The sequence below is a fragment of the Lepidochelys kempii genome, chromosome 2, assembly GCF_965140265.1.
Source record: "Lepidochelys kempii isolate rLepKem1 chromosome 2, rLepKem1.hap2, whole genome shotgun sequence".
NCBI classification, from domain to species: Eukaryota; Metazoa; Chordata; order Testudines; family Cheloniidae; genus Lepidochelys; species Lepidochelys kempii.
In genome coordinates, this window is record NC_133257.1 from 21,491,475 (window position 1) to 21,516,945 (window position 25,471).

General features: G+C 38.8%; 2 protein-coding genes across 8 annotated transcripts in view; one reads left to right on the plus strand and one right to left on the minus strand.

Moving 5' to 3' along the window:
• Positions 1-17,060, plus strand: part of WASHC5 (WASH complex subunit 5) — a 70,456-nt gene extending 53,396 nt beyond the window's left edge. Inside the window, exons 30-31 of one of the 7 annotated variants that reach the window (XM_073330151.1) lie at positions 1,466-1,525; positions 16,672-17,060. In XM_073330151.1, coding sequence (XP_073186252.1) covers positions 1,466-1,489 — 24 coding nt within the window. In that variant the 3' untranslated portion in view covers positions 1,490-1,525; positions 16,672-17,060. Of the gene's footprint in view, positions 1,384-1,465; positions 1,526-2,856; positions 3,045-16,671 lie in introns of those variants that run through there. The other 6 variants (XM_073330152.1, XM_073330154.1, XM_073330155.1 and 3 more) reach the window with 6 other exon arrangements.
• SQLE (squalene epoxidase) lies at positions 1,145-25,471 on the minus strand. The gene is made up of 11 exons (XM_073330156.1): positions 24,166-25,471; positions 22,745-22,991; positions 22,264-22,444; positions 16,919-17,015; positions 14,468-14,581; positions 12,954-13,125; positions 7,656-7,751; positions 6,965-7,107; positions 4,421-4,517; positions 3,892-3,979; positions 1,145-3,023 (listed from the first exon to the last, which is right to left on the minus strand). The coding sequence occupies exons 1-11, from the start codon at positions 24,457-24,459 to the stop codon at positions 2,831-2,833; spliced, it is 1,722 nt and encodes a 573-aa protein (XP_073186257.1). The 5' UTR covers positions 24,460-25,471; the 3' UTR covers positions 1,145-2,830.

Below are 25,471 nucleotides of genomic sequence, written 5' to 3' on the forward strand. Positions count from 1 at the left end.
GGAGAGCTACCATTTCTGGGGCCAAGGACTGCAGAATGTCTACCAACTTCTGTGTATTTTCCTGCACAAACTCAGCGTGAATACCCAAGATTGAAGCCATTCGCCTCAGAAGATCCTGATGTGACTTAAAATCCTCAGGCCCGAGAGAAAGACTCTGGTATGAGTTTCAGCCTGATACCCCTCAGGTGCTTTGGCAATTCTGAAAGGATGTTGGTTAAACCTACAGGGTGAAAAATCCTGATCCTATTGAAAGCAATGGCAAAACTCATATTGGCTTCAACGGGGCCAGGATTTCACCTGTCAAGTGGGATTTTCAAAAGTGCTCAGGAGGAGGAGGGATAGGGCAGTATGGGTCCCTGGTGCCCCTTGATGGGGGATACCACTCTTAAAGGGGAATTTCCTGTTTGAGTGTGCGTGGAGCTCATCCTTGTAGTAAAACTTCAATTTACTTCAATGGGAGGAAAGTTAGGCCACGGGTGAGTGCTTAAATCCAACACACAGCTTCAAAAAGGGGAGTTGAAAATGCAGAGTTATGCCCTTTCTTTATCAAGTCAAAACTGCACGCAAAACTGAAATTATTCTTCATTTTAAAATCTAGATAAGACCTCTTCAGCTTTTCTCATAGGATAGTTCTAGTATCTGATGATCTAACTCAAACCTTTTAGATTTATACGAACCTTTATTATAGCAACTACATTGTTTAGCCTGAATTTGCTGAGCATCTAATACAACCATGGGAGTAAGTTCAGCTTTTACTTTCAGGTGGTAATGGGATGTTATGTGGTGCTTGTATTTTTAGTAACACACGGGGGTTTATGTCACTGTTACCTATTTTAAATAGATCCCAGTTCATTTAACACCTCATTATGTTTGTTAAGAAATGTTTTGTATCTTGTTCTGTAGACAAATTATACATCCATTTAATTAAGTTACATTTGCAAGTTGCTCTTCAACACAAGCACACACAGGATTTCCTGTTTCCCTATTACAAACTCTAATAAGTATTTTCCTTCAGTATCCGTCCTTAGGCCCAGACTCAGAAAGGTTCTTAAACACGTGTGTAACTTTAAGCATGTTAGTGGTCCCTGCTAAATCAGGGCCTTACAACATTCATTACCCAGAGAAAGTGACAAATCTACAAATGAACAATAAGCATCATAACTTTATTTAAGTTAGTTAGCTGGGGGTGCATATTTGGCTCAGGATCTTCAACCCCTGATTTACAGGAGACTGATTGCAAAGAATATTTAAATATAAAACATACATTAAGAATACATTAAACTAATCCATAATATTTCAAAAATTAGACTCCACAAATTATGAAAATACTTTAAATGCTGAAAACTTTGAAAACCCTTAGAGTGGCATTGTTTAATTTTTATATATAAACGTATTTGAAAATATTACTGTTTTCCCTTTGTGTAAAGTTATCAGTTATTAATGTAGCAATGTTTAATTTCAATAGGGTATGAAGAATGATATTGGTTAGAAAAATATACATATTTCTATTTTCACTGGAAAAAAGGTAATTTGAAATATTTATCAAATAAAGTATTAAAAGTCTCTCCATAAATATTTTTCAGAGTCCAACAGAAAAGTTGATTATGTTTATATACAGCTATGTAAATCTGTCATTTTTTTTAAAGATACATACTCAAATTTTTTGTAAATTGTAGAGGAAAAAAAGAGTGATATGTCATTACTTTCCAACCTGTTGGCTGTGCTGATATATGGGTTTTTGGGTGAGCCAAAATGAAAGAGCCATCCAGTGCTACATAATACAGTCAAAAGAAAGGTAGGGACAAAACAAAAATACACAGCAAAGGAAAGGACATTATTAAAGGTAACATTGAGAGGAATATTGTCAGTAAAAGGCATTAAATGTTTTTGGTCACATGCAATAACTTGTAGAAGAAAAACAAAAACCCAAGTATTAAAAAGGACACTTTCGAAGTATTTTTCATGAGTTTTTAAATAATCTTTACTACTATTTTTAATATCCACTTGGAATAGCTCCTGACTGAATTTTTTTTGGTGTGTACAACTTGTGGCTATACTTCTGTTAAATGGTCAATATCTGTTAACTTCTGTTGCACAAGCAAAATGAAAAGTAAGTCTTTTAAATGAAGTGAGACTGTGGAACTGGAAGAAGGTAGCTTGAATGAAATACAGAGTTGTTAAACAAATTCTGACCTGGTAACCTCTCGTATAAAGTAATTCTGGTGAAGAGAATGATTTTTTAAATTAGCTACTTAATATAGGATGACATTTGCCTCAGTAATGAAGTTTAAATATATGGTATTTTTTTAACCTGAAACCCCTTGACAGTGTCCTCTTAAGTGTCAGTAGATTGCTATTTAATTGTAACTGAAATAAAATAGAGGCAAAGACTTTTAATGAAATAAATGAAAATTGTCTTACAATATTTCACAGTAATAAAGAAAACAAACATTCCATGGAAATATTGAAGGATGCAGCAGCAAATGACTTAAACTGTTCACTCTTCATTTTATTAACATCATCAACCTTAACGGTGCATTCTATGCAATAGATAAAGTGAGGAAATTATCCTCTGCCTTTTCTACCACATGTCAATAGTTAATTATGGTCCTTGTAAACAGTTAAGTCATTTTTAAACTTACATGGTAAAGGAACATATATTTACATATGTATATATACCCACAAGAATAAAATTAAGTCAAATCCTGAACAGGGGGTTGCACTTTAAACAGAGGTGAACATCATACAGTATTGAACAGTATATGTCCAAAAGATTGTAAAGGCTTGGTGAGTTTCACATATTCTTCCTCCATTCGCTTTCCTCTAATATTTAATAGACTATATACTTCATTTCAGAGCAAATAAGTGGAAATATTACAGAGCAAGCCCGGTAAAGTACAGCACCGCTACTGAAAAACGCTCGTGGCTTCATGACCCAGGACTCTGATTTAAAGCAAAAATAAACAGCATATAGCGCAACGGCAAAGAAGTGGCCAATCAGTACCATTGGTTTAGGAGATAAGCTGTATGGACAGAAGAGAAAACACATTAATAAAGAGAAATTTGAAGCGCTATAGAATTTTCAGTCTTACATATTAATTCAATAGATTTTTGTTAGCACACTACTCACATCTGTTTGATCTAAACAATCCCAGCCCTGCTGTCTACAACAGTGGAAGAATCTGGCATAACTTGGAGCTGCTGTGTGCTAAGTAATTCCTCCTACATCATTACCCTGATACACCATTGCCTCAGCTCCATTTCTGCTGCAGTCCTCATCCCTGCCTTTATCACTTCCCATCTGGATTATTTAAACTCCCTTCTTGATAGGTCCAGCTCTCATGACTCCACTGAGTGAGGAATACAGCAGCCCTCCTTCTCCATGCTCAAAGAAGGACGATCTATTGTTTGTTTATCCAGTTCAGGGTGCAGTTCAAAACTGTCCCATTTAAAAAAAAAAAAACATCCAGAGACTCACACCAATCTTCTTCAAAGAACTTTCCTCTCTCTGCTCCCATCCGTGCTCCCTTCACTCATCTGGAACTGGCCTCTTGTGTAGATTTATATAAACTCAGGTCTTGGTGAATGAATTGTGCCTGCAATCATCAAGTCTTCAGTCATCCTAAACCTCTGTCTCACTGAAACTCTTGTGCCCATGTATCTTACTCCCTCTCCAAACTGTTTTAGTTGAATCTTCTAACTGTTCAGCATTTTGGGACATATTTTATATGAAAATCCTAAAGAGGTTTGCTAGTGTGGACCCTTCTGCCCAATCAGTTGCCGACTCAGGGTGAGCGAGGGTTTGCATTAGTAGATCGCAATCCATTAACTATGGTATATGCTAGTTCTTGATACAGTACAGTAGGTGTTTTGATATTTTATATAACTTACACAGATAGCAATCCAACTGGACCCGAGACACACTCTCCCCCAAGTTTGAAGTAATGGAAACATGCTTGCCTTAGTTGATGCAAGGAATCTAGAAAAGGAATTAAAATTATCTTCAGTTACTACTAAAACCACTTAAAACCAAATAAAGCTGTGATCAAAAGTCCACTGAAGTTAGTGGGAGTCATTCCATTGATTTCAAGGGGCTTTGGATAGGGCCTTACTATTTAAGTAAAGAATAATCTTACAAAACACCTACTAGTCTGTGAGTACTACATTCAGTTTTTTTAAATAGAATTCTTTATACCAATTGTCCCTGGGCTGTTTGCTGAGACATTACCAGCAAAATGTCAGCTCACACCAGGCACCAGCACTACTCACAGTTTTGGAGGTATAGTCTAACACTGACAAGTATTTCTAAAATATTTTGAAAATTATAAATGCAATACATGCTCATGCATGAAAACACACAGAGAGTGTACTTATTTAATAAGTTGCAATTAATTACAGAAGTTCTCTTAAATGTACTTACCATCTCTGGCAGCAAACAGTTCATAAAGGGCCTGAGCAAGAACATTCACTACAAAAGAATGAGACTTTTTTCTTGACCAGTAAAATGTCTTTTTTGCCTGTAAAAGTTAAAAAAAAATCTTTATATCAGGGCACAGGAAAATACCCTTTTTCTTCTAAAATATGTATAGGAATGACTTCCTTTTCAAAGTTATACTGGTGCTGCTGCATTATCTTCCAACAGATTTTGTACATGTTTTGTATTTAAAGATAAAGATCTGTCTCAACTGTAATATTGACATCAGCCTCTTTAAAAGCCAATTAGATCTCCTCTTCCCCCATTCTGCTATAGCCAGTAGGATAATAAAATCATGGAACTTTGATATAGAAGAGACCTGTTACATCATAAAGTCCATCCCCCTGCCAACACTTATGGTATCTCTTAAAAATAGAGAAGAAACAGGAAGAATGTTCTAACTAACGGGGCTTTCATTATTTCCTTGGAAGACTATATCATATAGTATACACACATTTGTTTCAGATATTCATCCATTCCTCCCAGTTATATCCCCCTTTTCCATCTAAATAATTGCTCTCCATCCTGGGTATTTACACCCTCCAAATATTTGTAAACATTTACTCTTCCCTCTTTTACACATTGATTTGCCAAACTAAACATTGTTTAACTGGCCACTCTAAAAATTTTGTACTGTTTTGGATGATTCTACTATTTTTAATATAATTTCCCTCTTATAATCCTATTCCAAAGCCCACTGAAATCAATGGAGTCGTTCAATCAACTTCAATAGGCTTTGGATTAGTTTTTATATATGTAGGGAATGTATAGCTTAAAATGGTAGACTCTTTCAAAACAGCAGAACTATGCCCACCATCACTTTTTGATTCTTTCCTCTAACGGTACTCTTTCTGGACCCAATTTGTGTACATTTTTCTGAACTGAAAACAATATTTATTGTGCATAACAACAGTTTAGGAACAAGTGAAGAAGAATATCACATTCAACTGAAACTGAAGAGTGTACTGTATTTAGAGATGTAAGGTAAAAGTTTCAAAAGCACCTTGGTGACTAGCGACTTTGAAAATCAATGAGATTTAAGCTCTGAAGTACCTGTTACTTTTGAAAAATATACCCATGAACACTTTGAAAAATATAGCCCTTACATAGTGGTGGAAGGCCTTCTACAGGAGTGTGATTGTTAAAGCACACAGATGGGTCTGTGTAGATTTTTCTGGTGTGGTTAACCATAGTGCTGCCTGAAACAGTACTATGTCAAAGCACACTAGGGAACCTTTAGAGTGCACCAGTAGGGTCTACAGAGACCAATTAATGTGCAACACCTTAGTGTGCTTTAGAAATCTCACTCCTGCAGAGCTCATTACCCCACCATATACGCGAGATCTGATTAGATCACAGCATGAAGTGACAAATAAAAGATGCTGGCAAAACGAATTATTAATCATGTTTATTACAGCAGTGCCTAAAGACCAATCCCAAATGAGGCCCCATTGTGCGAGGCACTGTACGAACACAGACAATCCCTGTCCCAAGGAGCTTGCAATCTAAATAGACAAGACAGGAACAGGAATGGGAAATGGGATATAACACACAAGCAGAGTGAACAATGTGATGGTGGCATACTTCAAGTTAGTGCCACAATTATTTGTGATGGGTTTGGTTAGGAGGGGAGAAGCTAAAAATGGAAAAAATGAAGGGAGAGGAGATGCTGAAGGAAGAAGGGCAAAGGAAAAGAGGGTAAGAGGTGCAGGTACAGAGCAATGCTGAGGTGAAGAGACAGAGAGGGGAAGGGGAAGGGATGGAGCAAACAGCCAATTACCACAGGGCAGAAAAAGTACAGTCAAAATTTTAGAAACTTCTCTAAGTGTCCAAAAGGTCCTTGATTTGGCTTCTTCTGCAACTGCTCCTACCAGCTAGAGTCTCTGGCTGGTTCCTCTCTCCAATTTCTTTCCCACTCCCACCCAAATGCCACATAGCAAGAAGCAAGAGTGGGGGTCTTAATTTCCTCAGAGTGGATGGGGAGGGAGTGCCTGCCCTGCATGGTTCTGAATCTAGACAGGGAGGGAGGGATGGCCCCTGTTGGGCCCCATTTTACCTTCCCACCATCCACAACAGTTTAATGGTTCACAGTAACATCTAAAAACAGCTTTGACTAGGTGGGCAAAGAACTATTAAACTGCCTTACCCTCAAGTTAGGAGACAATTTAAGTAACTGAAAGAAATTGCATAAACACAAGCCTAGGCATATCCCAGAAATAGGGTTGCCAACAGTCCCTTATTAGAAGGGACGTCCTTTATTTCTTCATCTCTATACAACAAGATCGGGAGTTGCTGAGCGCTGCAAAAAGCAGCAAGAAATACCCCAGGAGAATGTGTTTAGTTATTAATTATTATTATTCACAACATCCTCATTAGGAGAAGGGGTGGGGTAGATGTGCTAAGAAAACAGTCCCTTATTTTTGAAATACAATGTCGGCAACCCTACCCAAAAAGCACAATTATTATTCTAACTTCAAAATAATGTCTCACCTGAAGAATAGCAGAATCCTCATAAAGATCTGGAATATCCTGGAGCAAGCTTCTCCATATTTTAATATCATTCAAAACAACACTCATTCCTCCACCTGTCAGAGGGTGCCTCATATTATATGCATCTCCCAAAAGAAGAACGCCTAGATGGGAGAAAAAAAATAATGGCATAAAACACATGCCAAGTACTCTATTTTAGAAATCAAAACTTTTCTTTCTCTATCAAATTTGCTAAGCTTTAGCAAAGAAAGCATTGCTGCTTGAAAAGTACACCGTTCCATACACAAGCTTAAAATCACAGTGTAAAATGCATCTGAACAACTTAAAGCTTGGAAATGTTTTTTTTAAACACACAGCTCAAGAATTTCTTTATACTTTCCTTTAAAAAATAAGCCACTTTTGACAGATAAGCATGAAAAACCACCAGCCTGAAATAGACTTTACAAAAAATTGCATGTTTTAAAATAGGGGTTTAAAATGGACCAACCAACAACCTTAATTCTAGTGTCACTATCAATATGCTGTTTATAGGTGTCAGACACACTCAGGAATGTTTTTTAAAGTACCATTTTCACAAAAGATAAAACAAACTTGACTGGGAAAGTAGCACGGACAACAAACAAAAATATTTCTAAATCTGTTTAATGGTCATTAACCCTATACTTTTAAATATTTTTTGTTCTTACTCTACCTTGTTTGTTAACAGGTGACGGAGGTAGGAAGCTTGCTGGCATGGTCCTCAAACGATCATTTTGAACTGCTATTAGGAATGGTTCCTTTAGGTGCTCTGCAGTAATGAAACTCTATTTAGTTATACTGTATTACGTATATGAAAATCAAGTCAAATAATTTGCACAGAACTACTCATAAATAGTTCTCAGAGATGAAACCCCTCTGAATCGCCAGTGTTACATATGTAAACTGAACAAACTACTGTTTGATGTTATGGTATCTATAAGTAATATAAAATTAGGGTTCAATGCTGCAAACTCTACAATGGCTCAATCCTGTGATACGCTGAGTGCCCTCAACTGCAGCTGACTTTTATTGGGAGTACAGGATGCTCGGCACCTCATAGGATCCGTACCCAAGTGTGAAAGTAAATTGGAGTTCATCACATATAAGGTTTGCAGCATCAGGCATTTAGTTTGCAGAGGGGAGGAAAATTGAAAAGAACAAACAATAATTCTGGCATTTTAATCAGAATGAGCACACTAAAATTTAGCTATTGTTTTCAAATGACCCTACCACAGTCCCATTAAAAATCAGTGACAAAACTCACAATAACTTTGGTAATGCAGGATCAGGACATAGAACAGTTACCACGGCAAAACATCAGTGAAACTAAGACAGGCAATGAAAGAGCACAATGAATTGCCTCCTTCAAAATGGTCACTCAAAATACTTTTCAAATCAGCCAAAAAAAGACCCCTTTCAGGGCGACTGATAAAATCATTCCTGCTCTACCTTCCCCAGCAGCAGCCTAATCTGTCTCTAGATATATGCTGTCCATTTCTGCATATTTTAGGATTTCCCCAAGTATTTAATTGAGAAAAACACTTAAATCTGCACCCTTAATAAATTCAATTCCACGTTGAACGTTAACAACAGCCATACTGGGTCAGACCAAAGGTCCATCTAGCCCAGTATCCTGTCTTCTGACAGTGGACAATGCCAGGTGCCCCAGAGAGAACATACAGAACAGGTAATCATCAAGTGACCCATCCACTGTCGCCCATTCCCAGCTTCTAGGAAACAGAGGCTAGGGACACCATCCCTGCCCATCTTGGCTAATAGCCATTGATGGATCTATCCTCCATGAACTTATCTAGTTCTTTTTTGAATCCTGTTATAATCTTGGCCTTCATAACATCCTCTGGCAAGGAGTTCCACAGGTTGACTGTGCGTTGTGTAAAAAAATACTTCCTTTTGTTTGTTTTAAACCTGTTGCCTATTAATTTCATTTGGTGGCCCTTAGTTCTCATGTTATGAGAAGGAGTAAATAACACTTCCTTATCTACTTTCTCCACACCGATCATGATTTTATAGACCTCTATCATATCCCCCCTTAGTCGTCTCTTTTCCAAGCTGAAAAGTCCCAGTCTTAATAATCTCTCCTCATACGGCAGCCATTCCATACCCCTAATCATTTTTGTTGCCCTTTTCTGAAGCTTTTTCAAGTTCAATATCTCTTTTTTGAGATGGGGCGACCACATCTGCTCACAGTATTCAAGATGTGGACATACCATGGATTAATATAAAGGAAATGTGATATTTTCTGTCTTATTATCTATCCCTTTCTTAATGATTCCCAACATTGTTAGCTTTTTTGACTGCCAGTGCACATTGAGTGGATGTTTTCAGAGAACTATCCACAATGACACTAAGATCTTTTTCTTGAGTGATAACAGCTAATTTAGCCCCCATCATTTTAAACGTATAGTTGGGATTATGTTTTCCAATGTGCATTACTTTGCATTTATAAACATTGAATTTCATCAGCCATTTTGTTGCCCAGTCACCTAGTTCTGAGACTCATTTTGTAGCTCTTCGCAGTCTGCCTGGGACTTAACTATCTTGAGTAGTTTTGTACCATCTGCAAATTTTGCCACCTCACTGTTTACCCCTTTTTCCAGATCATTTATGAATATGTTGAATAGAACTGGTCCCAGTACAGACCTCTGGGGGACACCAATATTTACCTCTCTCCATTCTGAAAACTGACCATTTATTCCTACCCTTTGTTTCCTATCTTTCAACGAGTTACCAATCCATGAGAGAACCTTCCCTCTTATCCCATGACTTCTTACTTTGCTTAAGAGCCTTTGGTGAGGGACTTTGTCAAAGGCTTTCTGAAAATCTAAATACACTATATTCACTGGATCCCCCTTGTTCACATGCGTGTTGACCCCCTCAAAGAATTCTAATAGATTGGTGAGGCATTATTTCCCTTTACAAAAACCAAGTTGACTCTTCCCCAACAAATTTTGTTCATCTATGTGTCTGACAATTTTGTTCTTTACTATACTTTCACCAGTTTTCCTGGTACTGAAGTCAGGCTTACCAGCCTGTAATTGCCAGGGTCACCTCTGGAACCTTTTTTAAAAATTGGTGTCATATTAGCTATCCTCCAGTCATTTGGTACAGAAGCTGATTTAAAAGATAATTTATAGACGACAGTTAGTAGTCCTGCAATTTCACATTTGAGTTCCTTCAGAACTCTTGGGTGAATAGCATCTGGTTCTGGTGACTTATTACTGTTTAGTTTATCAATTTGTTCCAAAACCTCCTCTAATGACACCTAAATCGGGGACAGTTCCTCAGACTTGTTACCTAAAAAAATGGCTCAGGTTTGGGAATCCTCCCTCACATCCTCAGCTGTGAAGACAGAGGCAAATAATTCATTTAGTTTCTCCGCAATGGCCTTATTGTCTTTGAGTGCTCCTTTAGAATCTCGATTGTCCAGTGGAGCCACTGGTTGTTTTGCAAGCTTCCTGCTTCTGATGTACTTAAAAAAAATTTTGCTATTACTTTTTGAGTCTTTGGCTAGCTGTTCTTCAAATTCTTTTTTGGCCTTCCTAATTATATTATTACACTTCACTTGCCAGAGTTTATGCTCCTTTCTATTTTCTTCATTAGGATTTAACTTCCACTTTTTAAAGGATGCCTTTTTGCCTCTCACTGCTTCTTTTACTTTGTTGTTTAGCCATGGTGGCTCTTTTTTGGTTCTTTCACTGTGTTCTTTAATTTGGGGTATACATTTAAGTTGAGCCTCTATTATAAGTTTCCATGAAGCTTGCACGGATTTTACTTTTGGTGCTGTGCATTTTAATTTCTGTTTAACTATCCTCCTCATTTTTGTGTATCTAGTCTTTCTGAAATTAAATGCTACAGTGTTGGGCTGCTGTGGTGTTTTCCCCACCACAGGAATGTTAAATTTAATTATACTATGGTCACTATTACCAAGCGGTCCAGCTATATTCACCTCTTGGACTGATCCTGTACTCCACTTAGGACTAAATCAAGAATTGCCTCTTCTCTTGTGGGGTCAAGGACTAGCTGATCCAATGAGCAGTCATTTAAGGTGTCAGAAACTTTATCTCTGCACCCCTTCCTGAGATGATATGTACCCAGTCAGTATGGGGATAGCTGAAATCCCCCATTATTACTGAGTTTTTATTTTAATAGCCTCTCTGATCTCCCTGAGCATTTCACAGTCACAGTCACCATCCTGGTCAGGTGGTCTGTAATATATTCCTACTGCTATATTCTTATTATTCAAGCACAGAATTACTATCCATAGACATACTATAGTACAGTTTGGTTCATTTAAGATTTTTAACTTCATTTGATTCTATACTTTCTTTCACATATAGTGCCACTCTGCCACCAGCACGACCTGTTCTGTCCTTCCGATATATTTTGTACCCTGGTATTACTGTGTCCAATTGATTATCCTCATTCCACCAAGTTTCTGTGATGCCTATTATATCAATATCCTCATTTAATATGATGCACTCTAGTTCACCCATCTTATTAATTAGACTTCTAGCATTGGTCTATAAGCACTTTAAAAACTTGTCACTTTTTAGATGTCTGCCATTACATGATATAATTGAATATTATGTTTACATGTAGACACTGTATTATGGTTTATTACAGCAATTCCCAACTTTTTTGCCTGTATGACCCCATTTTAAGACTTACTTATTCCACACCCCAGACAGCAACAAAACAACATGGGCTTGCAGCATGACCTCACCAGTACAATGTGTGCAAGGTCATGCTGTGCAGAAGACACCATTTTGTTCTATAAAATGACATCCTCCACACTGCACAGAGGACACCATTTTGTAGATCAGATCCAGGTGCATTCATGACCCTTTCCACTGGTGGCGTAACTCCACTTGGGGTTGCAACCCATAATTTAGGAACCGCTGGTTTATTCACTATCAAAAACATTGTTAAAGGGGTGTTATAGCTGCTCAACGATGCCTAGTACCCATCAAGAATGTGGATGTTGGCAGCTGAAAGAGAAACATGTGAAGTCTAGGAAATACGCTCAACCAAACGAAGCCAAAACATTAGAAAAAACAGGAAATGCAGAGTTAAGACTACATACCTTTCACTCTGCCCCCTTTAGAAAGGAAAGGCAAAGCTTAATTAAACCTCTGAAAACCAAAGAATTCACAGTTAAAGTAAGGTCTTCCATACGCTAAGTCTACCAGGTCTCAACTCCCCACCCTGATCTCAGCATGGTTTTCCTGTGCCACAACAGACCCCTTTCTAAGAGTAGAGTCAGAATCTCAATCCAGCCCATATGACAGTCAAGTTTAGAAAAGTTCTCCACTACAAAACGTGGTATAGCTGTAATGGCAAATCCTTCTAGTGTAGATGCAATTTATATCCCCAAAAGGGTGCTTTAAATCAGTATAGTTCATACCAGTTCCCTGAGAGAATTGAACTATACAGGCAAAAGCACTTTTATGCCAGTATAACTGCATCTACGCTAAGGCATTTGCTGGTATAGATATGCTGGGGTAGAAAAAAAAAAACCCAAACACATCCACTCACACACCAATAGACATTACTATATGGCAAAGGCTTCTGTTGTTGACCTGACCTTATAGGACTTACATCTAAAGATGCACTAATGTCCCAGTAAAAAGAGTTGGGTACTTCCAGAGTCAAATGACATTCAGCCAACAGGGAGCAAATTACCAAGTGGCTGCAGTAGGACCCTCAATAGTAAGATCACCACCTTCCCCATCCATCCAAGGATTCTGGATGCCACAGAAAGCTCCCTGACAATACACATTGCGACTTATCAGATGTCTGACTTTCCAAATGGACAATTCAGCAACAAATTGAAAACAAAGCCAAAACCAAACCAACCTCCCCTCCCTCCCACCCCCGCCCAACACACACACCCTGGAGGATAATACATTATAATTCTAAAGAGTACATACACAAATCTTTATATTCTTACCAGGTAATTGTGGATAAATATTCTCAGTCATGTATTCTTTGATGTTTTTTGGCATTTCCCCTCGAATATCAACAAGTACTCGAGTCTCATTTGAAGAAATCTGGTAGATAAGGACTGGACTAGGATTAGCTAAAACAAGTTCAGCATGATTGGCTTTAAACTGTGGTGAATTCTTTAAAAAAAGAAGGAAAAAACTGATTAGTAAAAAGGCCAAAAGTTGTTCTCTTGCTGAATCATTTCCTAACATCCTTTAAAGTGTATTAAATGCAAAACAAGTCACATTAATTTAACATTAAGATTGCAGGTTGGGCAATGAAAGTGCTAAGGTTCCAAAAACAATGATAATTTGACTTCTTTGCATATTCTGAATATTTTATGACAATACATTTTAATTTGTATATTAAGCTACAGATTTCATTAAATCCTTTATTACTTATGTGTAAAGTGGCCAATTTAGGATTTTGTTTAAATGAACAAAAGAGATGAGGAGACGAAATGCCCATAGGTACGTATTTAACTTTGAGCATGTGAGTAGTTAAGCATGTTTAAAATTAAGTATGTTCTTATGTACCTTGCTGAATCAGGGTTATAATCAATAGTAAATATTTTAAGTGGTTTTAATATTGTTAAATAAAAACCAGGGTTTTTTCAAACCAAGTAAGGGCACCAGTCCTCAATATGGACTATGGGCCCAATCTTTCTTTCACTGAACTCAATGAGAAATTTATCATTGACTTCAATAGGGGTAATGTTTTGAGAACTTTGAAAATTTGAGTTGGTATGAATTTGTACCTAGTATATTATATTTGACATTACAACTATAATGTTCCCAGATAAAAAATGATGTTAAGTCTGGGTACACATCAGTGGGATTGTCTACACAGAAAGTTAATGCATGGTAACACCAAGATGTGAATCTACAGCACATTAGCTTGCCACACACTTAACTGGCCATGTGGACCCTGCTACTGTGCACTAAAAGTTCTGCAGTACATTTAAAATGAGAGTGCACCAAAGCACACTGCAGAACTTTTAGTGCACAATATCACAGTCCACATGGCCAGTTAATGCGCAGCAAGCTAGTGAGCTAGAGATTCACACTTGGGTTGCCATACACTTTTCATGTAGACAAGTCCAGTAATTTAAGAGTAAAAAACACACAATCCAATTTTTAATGTCGCTACTCTTACCACGGTCCAATAATTCCCAAAGCCGAAATGAAAAAGAAGTTAATGGAACTCCTGTTAAAATATTTAAAAGCATGTTCTTCTAATGGATGCTTTGGAGGCCATTTAATAATATAATTCAAGAGACTTTACTGTCAGTACTTGCTGAGTAACAGAAAATAATAAAGCATAGATTTTTTTAAATGTCTTCCATAAGGATAAATTCTCATTTCATACATATAACTCTCATAACAGCTACTGGGAGATATGGTTGAATTTGGAGAGAAAAAACATACATTAGAGTTTTTAGTCGTAAGTCTTCCTGTACTATACATACAAGGTCCTTACTTTCAAAATGCAGCCAACAAAATGGGATGAAACAGTAACTTTGTTGGAGACCAAATTTTTCCTAAACTTGGAGAAAAGTCCATCAGCAACAACAGTCAGAGGCGCATGCAGTTCCTGAAACATGAAAATGTGATATTTATCTCAAAAAGATAGAAAGGATAAAGTATCTCTTTAATCATATGTTGATCCTATATTATTTTAGATCTGATATTAAGATATAAATAGCTGAATTAATTTATCTCAATTTTAAAGGGAAAAAAACACAATAAATCACTTTTGGAATGAGAGAAAGTATGGAAGAGTTCAACCCCATAAGAACTTTGAGACATTATGAGCAATTTAAGAAGATGAGAAGCTTATAGTGGAAAACGCTTCTTGACATTTAACTTATTTTTACTGAAGAATCTGAAAGTCTATATATAAATAAGCAAAACAAAAATGGAACATCTTTTACAACAGTAACACACCGATAAATTAATACAAGATTTCTGCTGAGATTCCTCAGTTCATTTTTCTTGTAAAGGAACAAACAAAAAATAAGATGAGAATGTAATTTCCAGACAATACCCCACCACCACTTTTATTTAATTCCAGAATTATTGACCAAATCACTGGCAATTTATCAAAATGAGTTACGTAGAATCTCCTACTTGTTTTAGGATACCACATTATTTAATATCAACAAACCACTCCAAGCCCTATATTTTTCAATCACTTACTGGTTTTGAGGTTAAAATAATCATGGAAGAGTGACTGTGACACTAAGCACCCCTATATTCAGACCCTACACACTACTGTAATAATCTTTGTACAAAATATGCCCTGAGAGGTATCATTTAAAAACTCACTGATATTAATATGCTTGGGTGTTGTATGTACACAATGTGTATTAAGACTTATGGACATCTGCTGGAATGATAATTAAAATGTGTTCAAGCTAGGCACATCAGGGGGAGTTTGTAAATAAAGTATAAAGGAATGTGTTTTTGAATCTCTGACCAGCCTGATATTCAGGCAAAGACAATGAAGGTCCATTTTTACATATTACAAAGCTGTTAAACTAACAAGTGGGGGAAGAAAGAACATGGAGCTTCCTTCACCACCAGACTTCAGGTCACCTACTTCACAGCTTGAATAAGATTTACCTTGAGGGCTAACCCTCAGACGAATCCATTTCAAACGTTTATTGGTCTATAAAGTAGACCGATAACCAGGCTAATACTATTGGATATTTTATTATTGGATAGGAATGTCTTCTTTTATTATGAATAATGAACCAGCTCATACCCCCTAGATCTGTGCACGGAGGATCCCCTTTAGGTTCCAGTCTCCCCCTTCCCACAGAGAAGTAGGACTCCGCTACCTTTGTAGCATCATCTCCCCGTCCAGAGAAGGTTCATGCTGGAGAGAGTACAGAGTGGGCAGGCCAGAGAGAGAAATGGGTGGGCCAGAAAGATGCACATCACCCACTATCTGGACCTCTGGACATTAGTCCAAAAAGGAGATATGGATTGGAGCTGCATTATCTTTTTTGTGAGCTCTGAAAATTACTGGGGGCAACCGCCGACAAAAGCCATGCTCCCAAGGAACAGAAAGGTTTTACATGGGAAGCCAGAGCCTATGCAGAGACTGACAGGACTTCCACACAGACAGCTGTAGTCTCCTGATATCCACCAGATTTAGGGATGACTCCTGTAGCCTTTTCTCAGTGGGGAACATGCCTCCTAACAGAACATGGGTGAGGGTGTGTGTGTGTGTGTCCTTAAAAGTTAAATATTCTTATCCCCCTGTAGGCTTAGAGAGGTGGAGTGACTCCCAGTCCAGTGGGCCACATTTAAAATCCTCTATGGCAAAAGAGCAACAAAGCTTAAAAAGTTGTAAAGCACAAAAATGCCATAATAAAATACACAATACAGTCTGAAAATACATCAATGATTTTCTGAAATTGAAACTGCAGAAATGTTAAATGGATTGTATTTGAAGAAAAAAAAATCTTCAGCACTAGAAGGTGACCGAAACTGGGTTTTTTCCCCCCAAATAAAGAGACTGTACAAATTTCTTAATGTAATGTACTATCCTGTACTGCCATACGTGGAAGTCACTGCTTCCTTGTTTAAAAAAATAAAAATACCTAGCTTGTATATAGCACTTTTCATTGATAGATCAAAATGCTTTACAAATCACCATATATTCCCACTTTACAGATGGGGAAATAGAGGCACAGGGAGTGAAGTGACTTGCCCAAGATCACCCAGCAGGCCAGTGGCAGAGCCAGAAATTGAAACCGTGACCCAGTCAAGCCCTCTATCCACATGGCCACAAAACCTCCCTTTATTTCTAATGCTTGATGCACTTTTTTTTAATGTTCTGAAATATCCAAATCTTCTTAAATGCTGTATCTGTGACCATACAATAGTTAAACACAAAGAACAGTGAAATCTGTTGTCTCACCTTAATATCTCCAGTTTCTTTATCCTTATACTGAACACCCACCACACAGTCATCTTCCTCGAGAAGTTGTAACACAGTCCCTTCAATGAATTTTGAGCTGAAATAAACCAGAACTTTTAAAAGTACAGGAAAAAAATAAAAGAATATTTAGGGCCAAAGTTTCAAACTGACTTATGACATAGAGAATGCAAGTTGTTCATGATCTCATTACTGCATATAAAAACATTCATTTAAACATATAAAATTGTTCTGCCCAGTTTCAGACACAGTATTAAACGGTTCGTATTTTCTTGAAATCTATGGGCAAGACCAAGTGTCACTGAACGCTATGGCCCTGATCCTGCGAAGACATCCACATAGGCTCAACTTTATACGTGGTGATTAGTCCCATTGACTTCATAGTTTATCACGTAAAATACACATGGAAGCCTTTACAAGACTGGGGTCTGTGGGCTTGTCTACACCAGTGGTTCTCAATCAGGAGTCCAAGGCCCCCTGGGGGGCCACGACCAGGTTTCAGGGGGGTCACCAAGCAGGGCTAGCATTAGATTTGCTGGGGCCTAGGGCAGAAAGCCCCACAGTGTGGAGTTTAAGCCCAGGCCCTGAGTCCCACCACCTGAGGCTGAAGCTGAAACCTGAGCAATGTAGCTTTGCGGGGGTCCCAGTGGCATGAGGCCCCAGCCAATTTTCCTGCATGCTACCCCCTAATGCCAGTCCTGTTTTTTATATCCAGAAAACCAGTTATTGTGACACAGGTGGGCCGTGGAGTTTTTTATGGGGGGGTGAGGAGGCTCAGAAAGCAAAAGGTTGAGAACCCCTGGTCTACACTACACTACAGAGCCTTGGCCTGTATAGCTATGCAGGCAGAACCCCCATGGTGTAAGCTGCCATAAAGAGTTCTATTGACAGCATAGCCACACCACCTCCATGAATGACTTTAGCTAAGCCAACAGGAGCACTGTTCTGTTGGTATAGTTGCATCTACATTAGAGGGTTTTCAGGCATAGCTAAGTAAGGTAGGGGTTGTGATTTTTTCACTGTTGGAATAATTGGGAACTAACAGGCCTACTTTAGTGGTTAGCCTAACTAGTGAAAAATGAGTAAAGGGTCATGAATTGCTACAATGACACATTATACAAAATTGTTTAAGAAAAGACATAAGGAGGAGACAGAAAGACTGAATTAATTTAAACAAGAAATCCTGATACCACCCAAGGACTGTGTTAAGATCATGTGTGGCGAAAAAGAGGTGTGTGGGACCAGAAATTAGGCCTACCTGGTGGACAAAATAATGAGGGGGATTAGCTATTCCATCCATCATCTGTTTTGGGGGCCCTACAAAAAGAGATGGGGGAGGAAGGATGACTATCACCACTACTATGGCTGCAGCAGAAGGATTTTTATCGTGACATCCAGACCTTGACACATCAGTGGGAACACCTGATCATCACTGCTGCACCAGGAAGGACCCCAGCCTGATACCTGTGAGATCCTGCTCTGTCCTCCCCTCCCTCGTGTGTCTCTTTCTGATCCCCACTATCTTCCTCCTCTTGATTCCTCCATATCCTGAAACCAGCTAAACTGCATGGCACCCTGCAAGAGATGAGATGGCCCATCCAGTTCTCCTCAGCCTGAGAAAGACCAGTGAAGGAGAGGGACCTAACCAGACCATGCAGATGATGTCCTGACTGCAGAGGTGAGCTTGGGTCTAGAGCAATAGCTGTCATGGCTGCCCATGACTGATTAAAAATAAAAGGAGTACTTGTGGCACCTTAGAGACTAACCAATTTATTTGAGCATGAGCTTTCGTGAGCTACAGCTCACTTCATCGGATGCATGCCATGGAAACTGCAGCAGACTTTATTTATACACAGAGAATATGAAAAAATACCTCCTCCCACCCCACTGTCCTGCTGGTAATAGCTTATCTAAAGTTATCATCAGGTGGGCCATTTCCAGCACAAATCCAGGTTTTCTCACCCTCCGCCCCCCCACACAAATTCACTCTCCTGCTGGTGATAGCCCATCCAAAGTGACAACTCTTTACACAATGTGCATGATAATAAAGTTGGGCCATTTCCTGCACAAATCCAGGTTCTCTCACCCCCTCTCCCCCCTCCCAAAAACCACACACACAAACTCACTATCCTGCTGGTAATAGCTCATCCAAAGTGACCATTCTCCCTACAATGTGCATAATTAAGGTGGGCCATTTCCAGCACAAAACCAGGTTCTCACATCCCCCCCACCCCCATACACACACAAACTCACTCTCCTGCTGGTAATAGCTCATCCAAACTGACCACTCTCCAAGTTTAAATCCAAGTTAAACCAGAACATCTGGGGGGGGTAGGAAAAAACAAGAGGAAATAGGCTACCTACCATGCATCCTGAGAACACCAACAAAAGCCAAATATCCCCCATTTTTAATTATGCTATCTCTTCTCTCCCAACTTACTGTGCTCTTCATAATCTTTGTAAAGCCAAATGTGATCCAGTTCCCCCTCAGTGGATGCATGACAGCGACAGACTGCTGATCAAGTACACTCAGCCAGAAAGTGCAACTGCAACAGCCTGGACTTAATCAATATTTCCTCTCTTTAAAGAGAGATTTTAATGGGTTTTGATTATGTTCATTTTACATAATCACTTAATTGCAATTTGAATGCTTTTTGGCTTGTTTTGATATTTTGCCTTCTGAGTGTTTCAATCAATAAACTTCTAATCTTTGGCATGAATTTTTAAATGTGTTTGCCATGGTACTAAGCGGGTCTCTGTACTCTGAACCCCAAACTATGTTTATAGCTGATCATGTTGTTCGATAAGAGTCATGTTAACACCTTTGACTCTTTGGGCCCATTTATTCCATTGAAATTCATACACTCCTAACGGACATAGTTTTTTCAGTAAAACTTCATAGTGTAGACCAGGTCGCTATGTTACCACACGGCTTTCCTGCTCCGTTATCTCACACATAAGTGTATGCTCCTTATAAGTATGGGGGAAGAAGGGGAAAAAAACACCACATTTTCATGGGGCTAGAGTTTCAGATTAAAAAAAAAAAGCCAGACTTTTTTATCTTCTTAATTCTTTTATCTTTTAATAAAATTACTAAAATAAATTTTATTTCCTAGGAAAAGATTTTCAAAACCATTTTCTTTAACAATATTAAAACTAAAAGTATATTTTCAGTGTATCTTCAAAATAAAGGTGTGTACATTACCAAAATTAATACATATTTGCATGACTTGGTTTCATCCGTTGTTCATAAACCTACTAAAATAAGTCCTATGGCAGTAAAAGGAGTTCCTCAAGTGAATTGCCAACAACTGGCTTGTCAGAGGGATTTTACATGGGTGCAAGGATCCACCTACACAGATTCAATTACAGGCTCTGTCTTTTAAGTTAAACTCTTCAGGGCAGGGAGTGTCTATCTTTGAGTCTAGTGAAGCACTAAGCACATTGTTAGAACTAAACAAATAAACAGTAATAATATTGATAAAGGACCACCTCTTTACCCTGTGTATAATTTTACTTTTATTCATCTGAAAATAAATACTTATTGTTTAGTACATATTAAAAGAATATATTCACTTGTAGTGACACTAACCTTTCACTCCCCATGACACATTTTTTAAGACTTCTGAGAGAAAAAGTAAGACTCCATGGCACTCAAAATTACATATGTTTGAAATCTCCCAACTATAATTAAATATTCAACTTCCCCTTCCCTGGTACATGGAGAGGTGGAACATATTCAAAATGAACCAAGAAAGGAAGAAATGAACTTGTTACAAATGCTTTTTAAATTTCTGCTAGAAAAATGTGTAAAGCAGATATAACAGAATTTTCAATGATTTTAAGAAGAGTTAGGTGCCCAAATCCCATTGAAATTAAAAATATGCCCAGGCATCTTAAACTTTCATAATTATCACAAATGCAGCAGATCACCTCAGCTTGCACCAACCTTTAGCAGTATTGCAGGGTTGATATTTTAAAAATGATTTCAAAATAATTAATTCATCCAATCTAATAGATTTAATGGAAACAAACAGGTTTTCAATAAAGAACAATGATTCATACCATACCTGTGTTCTTATTTTTAAAAATATATAGCTTACTGTGGTATGTTGCATGGTAAAGCAATAAGACCTTAAGACCTTACTTTCAATTAACGTTAGGTTTCTTGACACCCGTCTTATATAAAGGCAGTGATCATATAAAGAAGTTTGTTACAAATGTTTTTAGGGAAGAAGGGGTTGCCTTCAAGACTCTAGAATATCAAAACTATTGGAGATGTTCATCACTCTTTTCCAACAATTGTACTTGTATATGTAGTATTGGAAAAGGTGGAGGAGTAGAGAAAAGAGGATCATGATTATCCTCATTCTTGCTAAGGCAAGCTTCTTTTCCAGCATCATGAATCATATCACCAGGAAGATCAACATGCTTAGGGTCTGTCTATACTTGAAAGTTAATGAAGATTAAGGCGGGGTGTGAATTTAAAGCACAGTGACTATTCCTAAATAACTCCATGTATTTACAATTCCTGAGCATGAAATGAGTCAGCTCTACCACTTGCTTCTCTGATCAACCCAGGTAGTTCTGTGCATTATTCACTGATAGAGCATGGCTCTTTTTCGCAGATAGCCCAGATCAGCATTGGTGTACACCAGTACAACTTCATCCAAGTTACTAACATTTGCAGCAGGGCTCATTTTGACCCAATTCATTAAAGTATACATTATGCATTACAGGCCTGTTTCCCCATTGAATCAGAATCAAGATCCACTCCACAGATTACCATTTGGACCGCATTTCTGACTTCTGTGGCATGCAGTGCAAGCACTGCATACATAGACAGCACACTACTGATACATGGTAGTGTTTTACGACCTCTTTGCAGAGATATAAATGACTACAACAGATGCAAGTGAAGAATTAACCTCTGAGACTTGGGATACTCCTTCATGTGGTCCAATATTTTGTCTCCGCTCAATGTTTAAAATCTGTATTCCCATAAATCCAAGACCAAATTATGTCCCAAAGACCAATGCACAGTTGCTTACTTATGTGCTCTTTTAGTTGATTATGGTGTAATTAATGTACCTCTTATAAACATCTACAAAAATATGTTATGTGCATACTGAAACAAAAAAAATTATTAATGCTTCAGTTCCTGCATCAGGATTGTCTAGTGCAGACCTTTGCACCCTTGCAGAGTTCCACTGAAGTAAATGGAGCATCTCAGAGGTGCAGGGAACTGTGCTATTGGATCCTGATGCAGGAACAAGACCTAAAATTGTTATACTATGTTGATTAAAATTTTAAGCCAGCTGTCTTACTTGGGTTCTGCCATGGCTGCCCTTCGGAGACCCATGATGAAGCGCCCATGATGAAATGCTCTTCCACTCTGCACCAGACCATCTGCAGAGTTTGGGTAAGGAATTTCAACCTCTGACTTACTCTCTAGATCATGAATTATGTAACCATTTACAATGTGAGCATCAAGACCTTCCACTGAATCTGGAAAACAAATCCTAATATATTAGTGAAAGAATAAAGAACAACAAGAAATATGCATTAGTCTGTAAAAATTGACCTCTACACCGAGAATATTCTATTTCTTTAACAACACAGAAGGGGACATTTTCAAAATGGTGGACAGGAAACATCAAAACAAGCAGTTTTAATTCAAATATGTCCAGAATATGTTGTATTTTTAAATTTTCTTTGTAAGCATGCTTTTCTTTGGTACACGGGGTTTTTGTCCTTGTCAAGTAAATACCTTTGCAACAAAATATCTGAGTTTTAAGATTTACTTACCTTCAAGACCCAGTTCTTTAAGAGCATTATATCCTCCAGGTTGTAACAATTCTCCAACTATCCTGTCAGGTTCCTTCAGATCCCTCTCTACTACTGTCACATTTCTTCCGTCCCTTGACAGCACTGCAGCCAAAGCAGAACCAAGTACACCTGAACCCACGATGATAACCTCTGGATCAGACTGGGGAGCTAATATTGTATTTGTAGCAGGCTCTGTCACAGTGTTTGAGTCTACCCCTCTTTTACCCTATGTAGAAATTAAGACCAACAAAAACACAAGTAACATATCTAGCATTTATACTCTTTATTTTACAAATAATAATAGACAATATAATATAAAAATTGAATGATAGTGAATGATTGTCGCTTTAAAAATTAGTTAGTTTTTTCCTAGGTCTAGGTCTGAATATCAACTCCCCTAATCCTGCAAACCATTACTATTGAGCCTAGTGACATGAGTAGTCCCACTGGAATTCAATGAGGGTACTCAACAGTAGTAAGTGTCATATTCCTGGTAGTAGCCATTAAGCTCAATATAAAGGTTTTGTAGCAGTGGGTCCTAAGCCATATTAGGGCCATGGATGACAGGACAGCATTGGTCTGGAGACAGAGATTTTTCTGAGGCCAATTATAAACGTGGTCAGATTTGGGAGAATTTTCACAGGGATGGCAAAAAGCACATTCCTGCCAAATTTCAAGTCCCTGCTGCAAAGCAGGGGCACTAGAACTTCTCAAAAGTTGAAAGAATTTCTTTTAACATGGTCAAAATGCATTTCTGCACAAACTTGTTCTGAGAATGGCTGAACCATTTTAGCTGAAACCTCCCCTCAAAAAAACCAAACAGATACCTGCTATGATACCACTGGCAGACAAGCTGGCAGTCTGCCTCAGAGATTCTGCCCAATATTCTAAAAGCCTTTGAAGATGTAAAGCCCTATACATGTGATATTTCATTATTATTATCTACAGAATTCTTTGGATTTCATCATATGTATCTGCAGATCTTTTTTTAGGTCTGCCAGTGGTCTTGATAAATGTTTTTCTTTCAAATGTAGAGATGCTGAAAGCTGATGTATGTCACAGCACTAACAATTTAATTTGTTTCCAATGTGGGAAAAATAATTTACTGGAAATTACACAAACACAGAAACTGTAAATCAACTTAAAAACAGAGATTTCTCCTAAGGTTTACCTTTAAACTTAATTTGAAACCCAAGTGTCTTGATTAAGCAGGCTCCATCTATGAGTTTGTCACCCAAAACTGAAATAAAATCTAACAAATCCCTAGGTGGGGACCACAAAGATAAATCCTCTCCAACCTTTCATTAGCTGCTTTTCCCTCAAACTGACAAAGGAGCCCTAACGTAAAAACAAAAAGTGAAAGGAATCCATCCTATTTCCCAGGTTTGAACTGAACTTACCTTTCTGGATTTGGTTTGCTCTGCCTCTGGCGATCCAGGGGTGGACTTGGCCCAGAAAAAACCGATGAGTGGCAAAGCTGAGAGAACACTACAGAGCATCCCAAAGTGGGACTGTTTCTGCTGCCCCCACTGTTGTTGTTTTAGCCACCCAGAACGATACCGATAAGACAGCAGCAAACCAAGAGAGAAAAACATCAACATAGTCAGCAGCACCTCTTTGTTGACATAAGTCATCAAGTCTCCACATTTCTTATACACATAGACGAAGGAGGCAATGCCCAGAAAAGTCCACATTGTGACAAGGGCAAGTAACTGTCGCCGGTGGTTCCCTTTAACACTTGTACTGTGACTGAAGTTCTCTGAAAAAGGGATTTTGCACAAGCTATAAAAATGATAAAAATACAAATATCCTCTTAAAAATATGTACGTGGTTACAGAGAAGGAAGACTCCCTCACAAAGCCCCGCAAAAGGCAGCAACTGCAGCTTTACTGGGGCATGGCATCCCGGAGACAAGGATGCTCCAAAAAGTGGTATGAATCCAATACAGATCTCCTCTTCAACAACCAGAGAGAGAGTTACAGCAACTCAAATGATTGAAATTCTACAAAACGGACTACAACATTAGCCTCAGCTACTGCCGCCTGATGTTCATGGGGGCCAAATTCATTGCTGGGTTGGGGTTTTTTGTTGTTGTGACTATATCTTCTTTGGGGTTCACAGGCTCTCTTCTCCAGCAGCAGGTGCTCTCGCCCACACAAATAATTAGACAGACATATTATCCCATGTGGCCTGAAATGAAGCTAGTAGCGGTAGCCACAAGAGGGGATTTATAAGAAGCGGGGGGGGACGGGACCCTTCTTGTTAACTATCAAATCTGATTAAATCGCATGCTGAACACGGGCTCCTCCCCGAAATCCAGCGACGAATTAAATATGCCGGCGCAGCCCCTCAGAAATCCGCTCTTCGCCCTCACCACAAGCCCCCCGCAGGCTCTGACAGGAGCGATCCCGGTCAGCGGCTCCCCGGCAATGGGGCGCCCGGCAATGGACCCTGGCCGGGCTGTGGCTCCCCAGCCCCCTCGCTGGGTGGCGGCTCCCGCTCGGCCCGGCCAAGCCCCTCTCCCGGGCTCCCCTCGGCGGAGCCGGTCCTCGCCCAGGCTGACGGGGATGGAGCCAGGCCCCCCGGCGCGCCCTCTCCAGCGGAGACCGCTGCCGCTGCCAAGGCTACAGCCTTCAGGGCGAGCAGCCAAGCAGCCGCAGTACCAGCAGGAGGGGCGGGGTTTATGCTAATGAGCGGCGCCCTCCA